Source organism: Meriones unguiculatus, chromosome 7 (assembly GCF_030254825.1).
Source record: "Meriones unguiculatus strain TT.TT164.6M chromosome 7, Bangor_MerUng_6.1, whole genome shotgun sequence".
NCBI classification, from domain to species: domain Eukaryota; kingdom Metazoa; phylum Chordata; class Mammalia; order Rodentia; family Muridae; genus Meriones; species Meriones unguiculatus.
In genome coordinates this window covers 54,778,950-54,794,864 of record NC_083355.1, presented here as the reverse complement: position 1 = coordinate 54,794,864, position 15,915 = coordinate 54,778,950, and the positions used below count along the sequence as shown (strand labels likewise).

The following is a 15,915-nucleotide window of genomic DNA, read 5'->3' as shown; positions in this document are numbered from 1 at the left end:
TCCTCATTCATAAGGATAAATGCAATTGATATCATAAGCAGGAGAAGGCAGGGAACAGGACAGTATTCTACCACAGACGGCCTCTGAAAGACTCTACTGATCGAGGTATTGAAGCAGAGGCTGAGACTCATAGCCAAACTTTGGGCACAATGCATGGAATGTTATGAAAGAATGGGGTGATAGAAAGACCTGGAGGGGACAGGAGCTCTAAAAGGAGACCAACAGAGCCATAAAAACTGAGCCATGAGGGCTCTGAAGAGAATGATACCCCACCAAGGACAATGCATGCAGGGGACTTACAACCTAGGCTCAGATACAGATTAAGACTCAGTCTCCAAGTGGGTTCCCTAGTTAGGGAGCAGGGTCTTTCTCTGACATCAAGTCAGGGGTAGGCTCTCTGATCACCTCCCACTGATGGGGAACAGCCTTATCCGGCCACAGAGGAAGACAATGCAACCAGACCTGATGAGACCAGATAGGTTAGTTTCAAATAGAAGGGTAGGAGACCACTCTTATCAGTGGACTAGAGAAAGGGCATAGGGAGAGAAGAGGGAGGGTCGGTGGGACTACAGGGTGGAGGGTCTACCGGGATACAAAGAGAATAAATTGTAATAAATAATAATAATAATAAAAAACAAACATAGATCACTCTCTCCATTTACATTTATATTATATATCACATTTATCAAATAGCTAATTTTTTGTGTATATCTATTGATTAGATATTGTGTATCCTCCTTGTTGTGTCCAGAGGATACTCTTTCACCACATTCATCCTAAGGCAAAAGAGTTAAACAGTACCCCTAACAGGCTAGAGTAAGGCTTGAGGACAAGAACACTCAAAGCAAATTGCCCAGTGCCTAGGCTGATGCTTTGCATAACTGAAGAAGAAATGGGACAGTTGTCTGCACAGGAAGGTGCTGGTATCTTACCAGGCACTAGTGTTGGGAACATACAGAAGAGTAGTACATGGTGTCAGGAAGCATGTCTTACACATCCCAACTTTCTATTTTGCAGAGTTCAAGATGAGCAGGAGGCTGGATATATATTTTAATTTACTGTTGTTTGTTCAAAAACTAGTGTTCCGTGAACATCTGATGCTGTAATTGTATGTGAACACTCTCAGTGATGTTCATGAAATCACACTATTGTATAGTCATGATAGTTCACCTTCTTGGATGATTCCATGTTCTTGCCTCTGCCTTCGTAACGTCTTCTTTCAGTACTTTTATCTTTCTGAAGCCACACTTCTCTAAATGGTATCTTAATGGTTCCAGCCATTACTTAGAGCAATATCTAGATGTTGCCTTTGAGCACAGCATGTGCTACACACACACACACACACACACACACACACACACACACACAGCCTTTACTATTGATAGCTCTGAATTAATATGAAAAGAGCCTCCTTTGATCCTCTTCATTCACTCCCTTTTGAAATCGATGCTTTATTTTAAATTATTTTACTTCTAAAAGGTATTTTGTTCACTACCCTCTAGGCCTATAGGCATGCTTTTGTCATTAATCTGAAGTTTTCATTTCACTCTGTCCTTAAACTTTAATTTACCCCTAGGGACTTAGTTAACATATCACCTCTGTCAAAGAACCTCTATTTCACGCCATATAAGCCAAGCAAGGAGAGCATCTGCCACTACCCACTGCTTACAGAGTACTACTTTTGACCTAAGCAACCTTGTGTTTTTCCTCTCAAAGGTGCGTATCAAAAGCACAGTGAGGCTGTCTGACCTATCTAAAGCCATTTCATTAGTACTTTGGCCTCATATTGTTATGATAAATGTGGCCAATAAATACTCATTGAATGAAGCAAAAAGAAATCACAATGAAGCCTTCAGCAAAAGCGACCCAAATTATTTATGCAGAGAGGATTGAGGATAGAACAGAAACTTGCTTCTTAAATAGCTAACTGTGGTGTCATTTCACATTATATTTTTGTGGTTTTCTAATTTCTAAAAAGACCTCTGGAGCATGAGAATATCCACTGAAGATTTCAATTGCGTAGATGCGTGCTTGCTATCCAGATTAGAAAGGCTCCATGAACAGCGCTCCATTTGCCTTCCAGGAGTGTCCTCTGCAGTTGCCACACATTCTGCTTTCTCGGGCACTCTCAAGATCCTTGTGATTAAGGAGTTAAAATGACCTTAGAGGTGCGAGTTTTCAATCACTAGGGAAATCACAGATAGCAATTAAACAACCTCAGAGAACAGAGCTCAAAGCAAACAACAGATTATGGTGTGTGCAATGCTATTACTCAGTTGCTTTTCCAGAACCAAAATGTGACAGAGATATGTGAAACTGGAGAAACAAGCATGAAATAAGTATATTTAATAATCAATTAAACACTGCATTTTAAGGCAGTGACGATAATAAAAACTTATAACCTCTAAAAATGTGTTTCCTCTTCATACTGCGGAACAGGTCATGTCAGATAAACAAAGGCTGAAATGAATGCCCATCTGATTGACTCACAGAGGACGGCACATGCATTACAGTCTCTCATCTCTAGTTCTTACTGACACCTCCATATGGTTTACCCTTCAGTGAGACCATGGAGTTCTGTTAATGAGCTTGAAAGAGTTGGCTGGGTAGTTGGCAAGAGTTACCTGCCATTAGCTATTTAGACTTGTGTAAATGAAATCGCAGTTTCTGAGAGACCCCTCCCCCTTCACCCCAAAACGTGAGTCATCCTCTCATTAGAGGCTTGCTTTCAGCAATTCATAATTACAGATTGTGTCCCTGTTAATCACTTGACAAATGATACTTCTCTGCCAACAGGTTTACTGAACTTAGTTTGTTTTGAAATCATGTCAAATGAAATCTGATGTGAAAGTTTGATTTTGATCGCCTAGTTCAGTCTTCTTGATGTGTAAGTAACCTGAATTTTATCTTTAGTTGTTTCTACAAAAGAACCCAAGGTAACTTACATTACACAAGTAATTTGACTCTGAGAACTCCGCCTTTGAGGCATATATAGATTCACATTATTAAGGTAAACAGCAGTGGATGCCAGTGTCTTTCTGGCTAAAAGGACGTTTGACAAGATTTGGTCTATAAATTAATGTGCTTCTGTTTCATATTTTACCTGTTTCTCAAATCTAGTATTTAGTGCCCTTCCTCACTTACCTTGAGAATTGGTGGGGGAATATTGTGGAGCAAAAAATATAGTGAGCTCCAATAAAAAAAAAAAAAAAAGCCTTTATTGAGCCTGGCAACACCCTCAACTTTTCTTTTATTTCAAACAAAAGATGGGAAATTATGGTTGTCAGAAATCTAAGGACAACAGCAATAGAACATACGCGCCAGCTTAGGAAAGCATTTCACAGTGTGTAAGTCCAGCACCCACAAAGCTTGCAACTCTTCTTTTTGGTGGGGTCTGGGGTCTGTGGGAAATCATATGACGCCAACACTCTATTTGCCACTATCCTACCTGCATATGGTAGCAACCAGAATATTGAAACAGACTCTAAATTAAGCACATAATTTAACTTTCCAAAGAAAGTATCAAAAGTTTTAGTATGTATTTTAGGAGAGAGATAGCACACACCTAATCCTTTTAGACTTAGTTCAGGTTGTCAGCTTTGAATGCATTTTCTTCCTTTGCCTTTTATTCCACTTGTACGATTTATCAGCCCATTTTAATACATAAGAATTGGATCCTTCTGATGACAAAATCCCATAGGGCAGAATCATTGTGATAGAGAAACTAGATGTCTGTACTTTTGGTTTTCTTACATTGTAAAGCATTCTGCTCCCAATCTGCATTGAGTGGGGAAGCTTGTCATTACCAAAAGGATACTAGGTTAAGATTCTAACACCTGAAAATACACAGTAGCTTCCCCTCTATCATGAAAAATGACATTAAAATCAAGGCTATGTTCATGCAATGTGCTCTCAAAGGAAACAAAGCTTAGGAGATACAGGGGAGAAGTTAGTAATACTTAAGAAAATTTCAGTTTATTAAAATCAGTTTGATACATGACAGTAACAGAATCACAGCAGAGAAGGCATTTCCTTAGTTTGATGAAGACTGTTAGAAAGAAGACAGTTTATTGCTCGACAAAATACAAGGTAGAAGGAAATAAAGGTCTGACTCTACCCCTCTATAAAGGAGACTGAACCAGCTACTTCAAGTACAAGCATTAATAAATTAACAAAGTTTCCTCTTCTTTCCTTGGTCAAACCTTGTATTCATTATCTGTCGATGGGTTTGATGAACTCAAGGCCTCAGAGCTCCAAAACATTTTGTTATTTGAATTTAATTCCCAGTGATACAGGATGGAATGTCACAGTTCCCAAATAGAAGCCTGGAATTAGTTTACTGCTCAGGGAACAGACTCTAAGAAATCTATTTGAAAACCCACAGGGTCAACTCCTAAAACTTCTAATTCTTTGTCTAATTATTTTCTTTTCACGATCCTAGAATAGGCTCTGGGTTTATATTAGACTAAATTAATCACCTGCTCTAAAGAACACTGTCAGATTGCTGTGTGAGAAACTTGTCTCATTTCTTTTATTTGCTTACATTCAGACTTCCAAGGAAAATTTGTAGTTACTTGAAATTAAGGGGCTTCTCGTGGGAAAAGAATAAATCATAAAAAAAAGCACTTAATCTTACTGACCTGGTATTACATAAGCAGTGATCACATTTCTTCTAGATTTTCAGTTTACAGAAATTAGAGAAAAATAGACAATGATCTCAGATCAATTGCCTTCTGTTTACCTCCTCAGAGAGGCTTTTTCTCACCTTGTGTTCTGAGAGAGGGGCTCATTTAAACTAGATTAATATTTACCCTCTTCGTCAGTCTAGTTTTCACTTTTTTGATATTTTCATAAATTTATTTAATTTTCTTTATATTATCATTATTTATTACATTTTATTCCCTTTGTATCACAGCTGTAGTCCCCTCACTCATCTTCTCCTGGTCCCACCCTATCACCCTCTTCCTTCTCGATGTTCCTTCCCTAGTCAACTGATAGGGGAGGTCCTCCTTCCCTACTACCTGACCCTAGTCTATTAGGTCTCATTAGGGCTGTCTGGATCGTCTTCCTCTGTAGCCTAGTAAGGCCATCCTACTAGGGAAAATTATCAAAGAACAAGCAATGCAGTTCAGGCCAAAGACTGCCCCTGTTCCCCTTACTAGGGAACTCACATGGAAACTGAGCTGCCCATGGGCTACATCTGAGCAGGGGTCTAGGTCCTCTCCATGCATGGTTTTTGGGTGATTCATCAGTTTCTTCAGGCTTCCTGGACCCAGATATTTTGGCTCTGTTGGTCTCCTTGTGGAGCCCTTGTCCTTTCCAGTTTTTTCTATCTTTCCCTTCTTCCATAAGATTTCCATCTTTATGTTCTTCATCTACCTGGTTTTCAGCTTTTTTTTCTTTCTTTTTTAAATATCACCTAATATTGTCCACCTAACATTGGTCTCCTCACCCAAAACCTAAGTAAGCCTCCTATAGGCAGAGCCTTGTCCCTGTTTTCTCATTTTTTATTCTTAGGGTACTAGACTCACCCTTGATACACAATGGGTACTCAGGTTCTAGGTTGAATGGATAGATGTGTGTAATCCACTTGCATGTATAAAGCCAGTGTGCATCATTTTCAAGAGCCATGCACATGTTTACAAATACATTTGTCCTGTCTGCTATCTGCTTTCTTGGGTTCATAAGCCTGCCTCGTGGGCAGTTGTCAACTCAGAGGACTGGAGAGATGATTTAATAACATTATCTTCTAGGAACTTCTTAGGAGAAATTGGGTCTTTTTGGCATATCCATGACATTTGCTTTTGTCTAAAGATTTAATTGGTCAAGAAATCAAGTTTATCATTTTTATTAGATTCACCCATACAGAGTAAATTGTACATATTTATAAGGTGCACTTTAATTAGCCCAATAAATAGCTCCATTCTGTGGTTTTGACTGTTGTTTTCTGACTATATATTTTTTTCTGCCTTCACTATTGATTTTATTTTTATTTTTTTTATTTTATTATTATTATTTTTTTATCAGTTACATTTTCTTAACTCTGTATCCCAGCCGTGTCCCAATCCCTCATTCCCTCCCAGTCCCTCCCTCCCTCCCTCATCTCTACCGTGCCCCTTTCCAAGTCCACTGATGGGGGGACCTCCTCCCCATTCATCTGATCCTGTTTTATCAGGTATCTTCAGGACTGGCTGCAAAGCCCTCCTCTGTGGCCTAACAGGACTGCTCCTCTCTTCGGGGGTGGGGAGACCAAAGAGCCAGTCATTGAGTTCCTGTTAGAAATAGTCCTTGTTCCCCTCACTTTGGGAAACCAATTGGTTACTGAGCTACCACAGGCTACATCTGAGTGGAGGTTCTAGGTTATATCCATACATGGTCCTTGGTTGAATGTCAGTCTCAGAAAAGACCCTGTGCCCAGATTTTTTTTTTTTTTTTACCTTGCTGTGTCAAGCACTGAGGTAGAGTCAAGACCGGTGTGCTCTTGTTAAAGCCAGCTTGCTGAGCTCAGTCCCAGGTTAGCCCAGCCTTTCATAAGCTGGCTAACCCTAGTCAAGCTGGTCAAAAATCTCCCTACATCCGTGTCCTCGCTTGCAAAATAGAGATATTATTAGTGCCTCTACTACAAACTCTCTCATAGCAGTGCTGTCACAAGGATTAAACAACTTAAGGCATGCACCACAGCTGGAACAGTGCCTGGCATATGTTAAAGCTCAATAAAGTTAGCTATTATTTCTGCAAGTATTTCAAATCCTTTCTGGAACGAAGTCAGACCAAAGTTTGTAAGTACCAAACCTGTCCCAGGAGCTTGGCACTCTGAGAAGTGCTGAGTCGAGGATGAATAGGACAGGAGCCATGGTGCATGTGCCAGGGCACTCCGAGGCAGACTCAGCAGCTATCAACTGAGGTGCCTCAGAAAAGGTAGCCTCTTCTCCAGACATGCAAAATAGTGGGTACGGATCCCAAGACTCTCATAGACCTCTGCTGAGGATTCACAATTGTTCTTGAGAGTAGGGAGGTCAGGTGTCATAGAAGTCAGCGCTGCAGATCAATTGTTAGTTCTGGGCCAGATCTCATATCGTTGCTAAATGTGCTTTCTGTAAATATTCTCTGTTTATACTGAGAGACTTCCTTCAGTTTGTTTATTCTGCCAGAGCCACAGGCCACTCTCCCCCAACTTTCTCCCCTCCATCGCTAGCAAGGCAGATCCTGTGACTTAGTCTGCCTTGCCCCAGCATATTTGTGAACCTTTGCCTTAAATAAATTCGTGTCTCCTTTCTGCTCCCAGTAAAAGCAGGAAGTGCCCCTCAGCTGGAGGTCCACGCTTCCTACTGCTAACCTGCACCTTTGCTCCACCTTGAACTTCTCACTCCGCTCACCAGTCCAGCCTCCAGAAACAAATCCAGGTGTTTCCGAACCTCTTCGAATCCTCTTCAGTAGTAATTTATTCCATATGTTTATTGCTCTGTGTGTGAAATAATTTCAACAAGTTCTGTTTTTTTTTTTTTTTCTTTGTCACTGCATTCAAATTAGCCCACAGTTGAAACCGATGGAGGAGTAACATTTTTGGAAAACACCAAGTACTATGCTGAGGAGAGCCAAGGGCTGTTGCAGCCTGTGAGAAGAGAAGAAAAGAACAAGCAATTGGGGCTTGATGACATTAGCCTCTGAGGAAAGGAGATTTCTGGAATACCTCAAAGGTTTGGGGGAGCAGCTTTGCTACAGTTCTGACTGCAGTTTGCATTTCCCCAGGGTGTCAATTTTATGAAACAAAGTGACAGGATGATTTCTATCACTCGAGAAGTTGTGTTAAAAAAAAATTGATGCACTGGCAACAGCAAAAATTGTTATGGTAGGAATCAAATTGGTGCTTCCTTGCTGGAAGTGAAGGAAGAACGGGTGCTTGTCAGTTTATTTCTGAGCTTTTCAAACTTTAATTTGAGAGGGTTGGGGGAGGTGTAATGGAAATCTGAATCCCTGTTAGAAGATCACTGTATTTTAAATTTTGATTTCATCCTTGTCTCCAAGATCAGAAGGAAATTATTCGTTATACTTTAGAAGAGAAAGCATTGTCAGTTTTAAATCTGTTAATGGGGGAGGGGAAGGAGCAGTAAAGTGTAAATAAATTGATTCTGTAATTAATACAAGAAAGTTATTTTTAAATTATGGCATTGGCCTAGCTGATACCAACATGAAGAATCATCAATTTGCATTTTTAAATTATCAAAATTTGATTTTTAATCAACTTTTGTTAAGAACATCTTCTCACCATGAAACTAGAGTTTGATAACAAATATCCCATTTTTGCCCATTTTTCAGAACATTCTTTTAAAATAACCATCATTACCATTTTCATCTATGGCTTTCCCCTTACTGGGGATGGAAGGCTGGGTGGGATGAAAATTCTTATATAGAAGAGTTAATGGTAGCCACCGGTTTTATGCTATTGAGCTGTTGAAAAGATTTTAAATGCAACTTTATTATTTGAAGTACTATGAAATATACATCCTTAGAAGTAACTGAAAACTAATCCCTTTGACAGTAATTATTAGTGATTTGGTGGGCATTAGATATTACACTTAGCACTGTGTGTAAATGATCTCATTATAGACCTTAGTAGCTATAGGATGCATGTTAATTACTTTCTCTATTTCACAGATAGTAAAATGAAGGCACTGTTATGATGGGTAAGCAACAAAACTAGCATTCAAACCAAGTCCATTTGCATAGAGAGCTTACACACTCATTGTTAAAGTTGTGTGGAAAGTATACTATAATAACACTATTTCACAGATGATTCCCATTTATAACTGAATCTGGCTCATAACTCCCTTAAAATGTTCCTTTTCGGCTGAAATTTTTCTATACTTGGTGTCCATCCAAGTGAGTGGTGGCAGGAGGCAAAGAAAATACAGCAAGTTCTGGTTGAGGCAGGAACAGATTTTAAGATTCTGTTTAGATTGTGAGACAGTCTGGAGCCTGGACCAGGATCCAAAGCCTGTTGAAAGAGAGTTGCCTTTTCATAACAGCACGGAGTAAGAATTTCCACAGAAACTTAACTCAAGCACAAAAGTTGACCTGGCTTTAGGTAAATAAGTACCTAAATAGAAACAAGGGTGTTTCCTATTTGGTCTCTGTTGACATTTACGAACAGACCAACTGTATCAGGTTTCAAGGTGTATTCCTTTTCATACTGTGCCTTAGGCCTAACAAAGTGTGTGAATTCACATTCCTGCTTACATGCTCTTGGGCCTTTGCTCTGCCTGTGGTTCCTGGATTAGTTTGTGAGCTGAGTTCTGTACTCTGGGGTCTTACTACAGCACCTCATGTGACCTCAGGAAATGGGAGAACAGTGTCCTTCTTGTCTCCTTCTTCATATCCTTACTTGTGGTATGCAGACCTATACTTTTGTTAGCTTTTCTGTTCATGGCCTTTTGTCCACACTTGAGCTATGGGATCTAGACTAATCAGAAGAGAGTGATGGAAAAGATTTGCTTTGGGAGATGGCATAGAAGAACAGAATCCTATATTCTTAGACATGTCCTGACTGTATTTCCTCCCAGGATACTCCAAAAATTTACTTTGATTGTACTCTGCTCCTATTTTAATATTAGTAATTACCATTTTGCTGAGTCACACTCTTGCATCTTATTGTGCATGACTGCATCATTGCACTTAACAACTATCAATTTCTCATTCTTTCTGAGACAGATTCACTCATGCTGCACCTTGAAAATTCAAGAGAAGGACAGTACTCATTGTCCGTTGTCCTGGGGCTACAAGTAATCAGAACATTGTTCTTAAACTTTCTTATATTTCCCTGACCATATCTCACAATCAATAAGTGAATAAGATAAATAAATAGAAAATGATTTTTATGTTTCCAAATGAAAATTTTATTATATTAATATAATACATATGCATACATTTATATCATTTATTAGAAGTCAAAATTATAATCCATGATTCTGAACATAATTGAACAATTTATTCATCATTGAATATTACTATCGAACTTATTGATATATATATACTAACAGATTTTAAATAAGCATTTTAGAACACTCATTTTAGCAGAGGAGTCCTGGAATGCTGCAGAAGCAGGAAAGGAAGGGCTTAGGGCTAATAGAGCCAAGATAGAGCCAAGTAACCAAAGCAAGAGTAGTTGGATGGTAGGACAGAGAGGACACACGGTCACTGGGCCTGGGGAATGATACAAATATTTTGGATTTAATCTGAAGTAAGTGGAGAGACATTAGAAAGTCTGGGAGATGGATAAAATGTTATCTGTTGTTTCTCTGTGTTCTGTTGAGAGCAGACACATAAGGTCAAGGACAGAAGCAAGAACTATTAGAGGAAGAAAGATAGTGGCTGGCACTGACAATGGCACCTTCAGAGATAAGAAAAATGATAGGATTTTATGCACGGCTTGGAATCTTCATTCTTAGACTGTAGGGTTTTATATAATATACATATAAATATTATATAATCTCAGCATATGGTATCACCAAGGATTATGAGCTTTGATCTGAAGCTTGTAATTGAGAACATAATTGACAAGAAAGATGTTTCCTTACTAAATATAATTACTTAAAATCTAAAATGCATCTTACCATAGCTGATGACAGCTCAGGTCTCATGTGGTTCCCTAATAAGAAGAAGGGAGTTCTCTCTTGCATGGTCTCTCTTGCCAGCTTTTCAATTACTTCCCCCTGGAGGGACTGTCTTGCCAGGCCATAGGGGAGGAGAGCATGCTCAGTTCTGAGAAGACTTGATGAGCTTGGGTGGATGGGAAGGAGAGTTCTTCTTTGCTGAAAAATAGGGGAGGGGTGTGGGAGAGGGAGAGAAAGTAGGATTGGAATGTGAGGAAGGATGAGCTAAAACCAGGATGTAAAGTGAATAAATACATTAATTAATTTTAAAAAAAAGAAGAAAAATCTAAAATGAACTCTTAGAGTAGCTTTAGCATTTGGGTACACACACACACACACATAATATGTATGTATATGAACTTAGGTATTTATTTCAAGAAGTATAAACAATCTAATAAGCAGAGCAGTCCATGCATAGGTATTATTATTCAAGATTTGATACTATTCTATTATTAATCTACTTCTTAGACTGGAACTGAGAGCAAGGCCCTGGAATCAGCAGTCTGACAGTAGTTTTCTATAGCAATCCACATTGCCTCATCTTGGAAGAAGCACAGAGCTCATTTCAGAGGGTATAAGTACAAGGCGGCAGGGTAGTTCTAACATGAAGCGGGCCAAGGAATTTGCAGGAGATCCAGGCAGAACCAAAAAAGCTGTGATCCTTCCAAGTATAGACCATATCATGAAGTGTCCAGGCGCGCTGACACCTGGGTGGGAAGTGGACCCAAGAAAACCTACCCTGTGTGCGGTCTCACCATGCGATGACTTACAGAGCACATGCAGTAGGCTAATAAACGGAGCACAGCTTACTTCAGAAATTCTTTGGGTAGAGAGGCCTGATCTAAGAAGGCAGAAATTGAAAAATTGTTTGACAAATGTGTAGTAGTTTGACTATTAAAATCTCTGGTCACGGATAATAATGCAATGCTCCTTGGCGGGCAAAATGAAAAGCTATCAGAATAATATTTGCTTTCATCTGCTCTGATATAATGCTGAGAGTACCCGCTTATTTGTGGTTTCTTCCTGGGGTGCGTTCTGAATTCCATAAATTTCAGTTCCAGGGGAAGCAGTGCTGAGGTGGAGGAAAAAAGGCCAAATTTCTCTTCTCTGATTTAAAAACTGTCTCCCACAGTGAGCTTCTCTGTTTGTCAAAAACTCTAATTGGTGTTTTCTCAACTTGCTGCTTGGCTGGTTTCTTTCTATTGATTTCATTTGGGGTTTGTAAAGCTGTATTTGGAACCCTTTCCAGAGTTTGTTTGGAAGCTCATTTTTAATTTTAATGAAAATGCATTTTTAAAAATGTATATTATACCACCCTGCCGATTTTGCTCAAATAAACCTGCTACTGTTTTCAATGACTTCCAACTATTCAGTGCCCTCAGTCTCACTCACTAAAGGGACCCCTGTGCTATTCCTGGCAAAGTAGCAAGATTAAGTAGAAAAATGAATGTTCTTCACTGTTTTTCAAGACTCTTAGCCAACAAAGGAGAGAAAAAAAATGTTTCATTCAGGTTCCAGAAAACAGGTTTTCCCACCTGAATTCTGAAAAGCTTCCGTTGCCCATTGGACAACTCATTATTTTGAAGAACCCAAATCTAAAGCAATCAGCCAAGGAAGAAATTTAAAAGCCAGTAGTAAATTTTAAAATGTGATCCAGTCTCCTGGGGATTTGCCTCAACTCTGCCATTTTTTCCCTTACCTTCAAGATACCCTGTCATAGTCATTTCTATTATGGCAAATATCATGCTGCTCCAACAAACTAGTCTTATATCTTCTAGCTTTTCAATTTATAAAATAGCCCCAAGTCTTGGATACAGTATTTGAAGTATCTCTGAGAACTAACTTCACTTCTCTTTAGATCTGGTCCTCTACAGGCTTTCACGTGCATTTCTCAACAGCCTTTCTTTACCTAATCTCTCCTTCCTGCTGCCATTATTATCATTTAAAAACACATTCTGGCAACACATATGCCTCGTCTTTTGGAAGCTTACAAAAAACAACAGCAAAGAAAATGAATCAAGCTTAAATTATCTAGAGATGTAGATTCTTTGCCCTTCTCAAACTGCGTTTTCCTCTAGATGGCTCTTTTATGAGCTCTTTCCCCAGCTACAAAGAAGTATGGGGGAAAGAGCCCTCTACATCTACTGAGTTTTCACATGTCTATTAGTTTTACTAAATCTAGTTCTTTAGTTTGGGAAAGTCTGTAGTGAGGGAAATGACCCCAAACAAACTCTAGACAAAATTCTAGATCTATTGTGCACTGGAGTTGCTAAGACCTTTGTCTTAATTTCTTCATTTCTGAAATGGAGACAATTATTGCTATTTGTTTAAAAGTTGAAGATTCAATGAAGTGATGATTTATTTAAGTTGACATAATAGAATTATCTAAATGTAAACCATTACTAATTATAAAAAGAAAAGGGAAATTAGCATAGGTCCAAAGAAAAGAACAAGAGTGAGATTCCTACTTGGAAGAACATGGATTTCTCCACTCAAACAGAGGGAGGATCTTTTCAATTGCACCTTATACATGTGCTTCCTTTTAATGTTTTCTCTTCTTTATGCTGTGTGCCTCCTTGGTGAGCGCAATGGTCAGTTTACAGTTAACTTTCTCTAAATTAGAATCATCTTAGTGAGTAGAAAGCATCAACTGAGGAATTGCCCTGATTGCCTTATTGATAAAGGAAGTTGTACCCAAGGAGCATGGCAGAAGGAAGATAATTTGCCTTTTTGCTTGTTCTTCCTTCCCTCTTGCTGCTGACTTGGAGTTGCTGCTGCTTTTGCTGCTTCTGAGGATGATGATCACAATGATCATGATGATTCCTTCACTGACAGCAGCACTAGCATTTCAGGCTCCCAACATTGAAAAGAGTGGCTCTCAGGACCCCCTTAGCTTTTCAGCATAAGACTGGGACTGCTGGGCATTCAGCCTTGTGGACTGAGCCACTGCCAGGTTCTTACCCTTTTTATTGTATAAAAGAGTCATCGAGAGACTGCTTTGACTGCTGCTGTTAAAAGCTCAGTTCAAGCTGATTTTAGAAATATTTCTCTCTGTGTACCTAAATATTTTTCCTTTCAATCAGTCTCATCCTCTGGAAAATTCTGATTCATTGAGTTTACATGTTTCCTTCCAGACAACTACAGGCGTGTTCTGAGTTCAAATGGCTTTCCATTTGAATCAGGCTGCATCAAAGGGACAGAAGCCCTAAACTAGTGGGATGGAAAAGATTCCTAGAGAACATTGTAAACCTTGACCCTCACTAACATTTTGCTATTTTAATGTTGTGATAACCAGCACTTATGAAGAGTCTTATATACTGATGATTAGTTTCTCAAGGAAAAAAAATGTTTTCCTTCTATTCTGAATAGCTATAAGAACTGTTAGATTAGTTAAAATCATAACACAAAATTGTTGTCTTCAGTCAGTTTATTATAAATATATCTAAACCATTTTTGCAGCTTTCAGGTGAAGTCCAGCACTTTGTTCATACAGAGTCCGTGAGAAGAGGTCAGCAGAGATCATCTTATCTTCAGCCGTGACATCATCCGATCAAGTCCTTGGCATAACCCCTCGCCAGTAAGAGCACAGCAAGCTTGGATATGCCACTGATGGTCTTTTATAGAAGTTAGCTTCAAAAACTGGGAGATTTCTGCTACTGTCATGCATTCTTTGACATCTTGCTTATTAGCAAAAATCAGCAACCCAGCTTTCCTTAGGTCCTCGTGGGCTAGCAGTTTGTAGAGCTCCTCTCTAGTTACAGAAATTCTTTCTCTGTCTGTGCTGTCCACAACAACAATTACAAACTCTGTGTTGGTATAGTAAGTATTCCAGGAAGAACGCAGGGATTCTTGGCCGCCAATATCCCACATCAGGAAACGTGTATTATTAACCACAATCTCTTCCACATTACTTCCTATTGTAGGGGATGTATGTACAACTTCATTCATGGAAAACTGGTATAGGATGGTAGTCTTCCCTGCATTGTCCAGCCCAACAATGATAACTTTGTGCTCCTGGTGATTGAACAGCCTCCAGATCCGGGTGAAGAGAATTCCCATCCTCGGGCAGCCGAGCCCTCCAGCCGCCCGGGCTCAGGCTGCGGGGCAGAAGGACGCGCCAGGACCTCCGCCTCTGCTCCCACGCCGGCCGCGCGCCCGCTTCCAGGGACCCGCGGGGAGGCCGCAGCACAGGCCGCCCAGCCACGCGCGAGGCCCCGCCGCTACCGCCGCGGCGCTCGCCGGCCTCGCGGACATCGCCGCCGCGTTGTCTCCAAAATTGTTGTCTTAAAGAGACTTTTCTAAGGTTCTCTTATCCATAAATCATAAAATTTTTTTATTTAAATATTATGCTATTTTAATCGATAACTTCATAGTCAGGCTTATGGCAAAGTCAAACCATTGACCTCTTCCTGCATTCCATGAAGTACATACCAGCTTCATTTGAAGACTTCTGTTTATTTCTTATTCTGGGCTCTGTTGGGATCCATAAGCAGACATCTCTATCGCCAGCTCCAAGGGACCTGACAAACCGGTTATCAGTGAAGCCACCAAGAATACTACCTGCTGATCACCTGGAACCACCTGAGCATGCTTGGGGTCACCTTATAAGAGAACTCCTGGAACCCCTACTCCCTCTCTTTCTCTTTTGCCTCAGCTCTCTGCGACTTCCTTTCCCTTCCCCTAATAAACCTCCCATGTGGAACCGGTCTTGTGGTGTGATTTGTGAACCCGCCTTGTAACTTTCACAGCTGCACGTTTTCTAACAGGCTCATTAAAATGTATTTTGTTTGTTTGTTTGTTTGTTGAGATTGTGCCTTAAGATCTGCAAATCAATAGTACTACATCCATGCCCTATTGATAGACTATGCTTACAGACACAAACCTGCAAATACAGATATAAAGAATTTAAGTGTCTTTTCAATAAGCAATGTTGATTTGTGTTTGCTTACACACACACACACACACACACACCTAATAACATTTGGAATTCTCAGATCTTTAGTCTATCTAATGATCTTAATGGATCCTAGACAGTGATAAACATAAACCAATTGATGATACTACTCAGACGCAAGAATTTCAGCTCTCTATGAATCTGATACCAGAAAAAAAATTTACAATGTTTCACATATGAATCTCCTCAATGTGTTTTACAGAATTGAGGTCTGATCCATGAGCCTTCTTTTCACAAATGTCTCCCAAAACCTTTGTAGAATAAAAGCAAGTATGGAGAATATCCAACCACAGGATTGTTAAGAATTTTCTA

General features: G+C 39.6%; 1 protein-coding gene across 1 annotated transcript; it reads right to left on the bottom strand.

The window, feature by feature from the left end:
• Positions 1–14,073: 14,073 nt before the first annotated feature.
• On the bottom strand, positions 14,074–14,913 carry LOC110566019 (ADP-ribosylation factor-like protein 5A). Its single transcript, XM_060387451.1, has one exon. The coding sequence runs from the start codon at positions 14,706–14,708 to the stop codon at positions 14,169–14,171; it is 540 nt and encodes a 179-aa protein (XP_060243434.1). The 5' UTR covers positions 14,709–14,913; the 3' UTR covers positions 14,074–14,168.
• Positions 14,914–15,915: the final 1,002 nt, after the last annotated feature.

Bases quoted from the DNA above. Each gene is read 5' to 3' on its own strand.
- LOC110566019 (XM_060387451.1), bottom strand. From the start codon at position 14,708: ATGGGAATTCTCTTCACCCGGATCTGGAGGCTGTTCAATCACCAGGAG.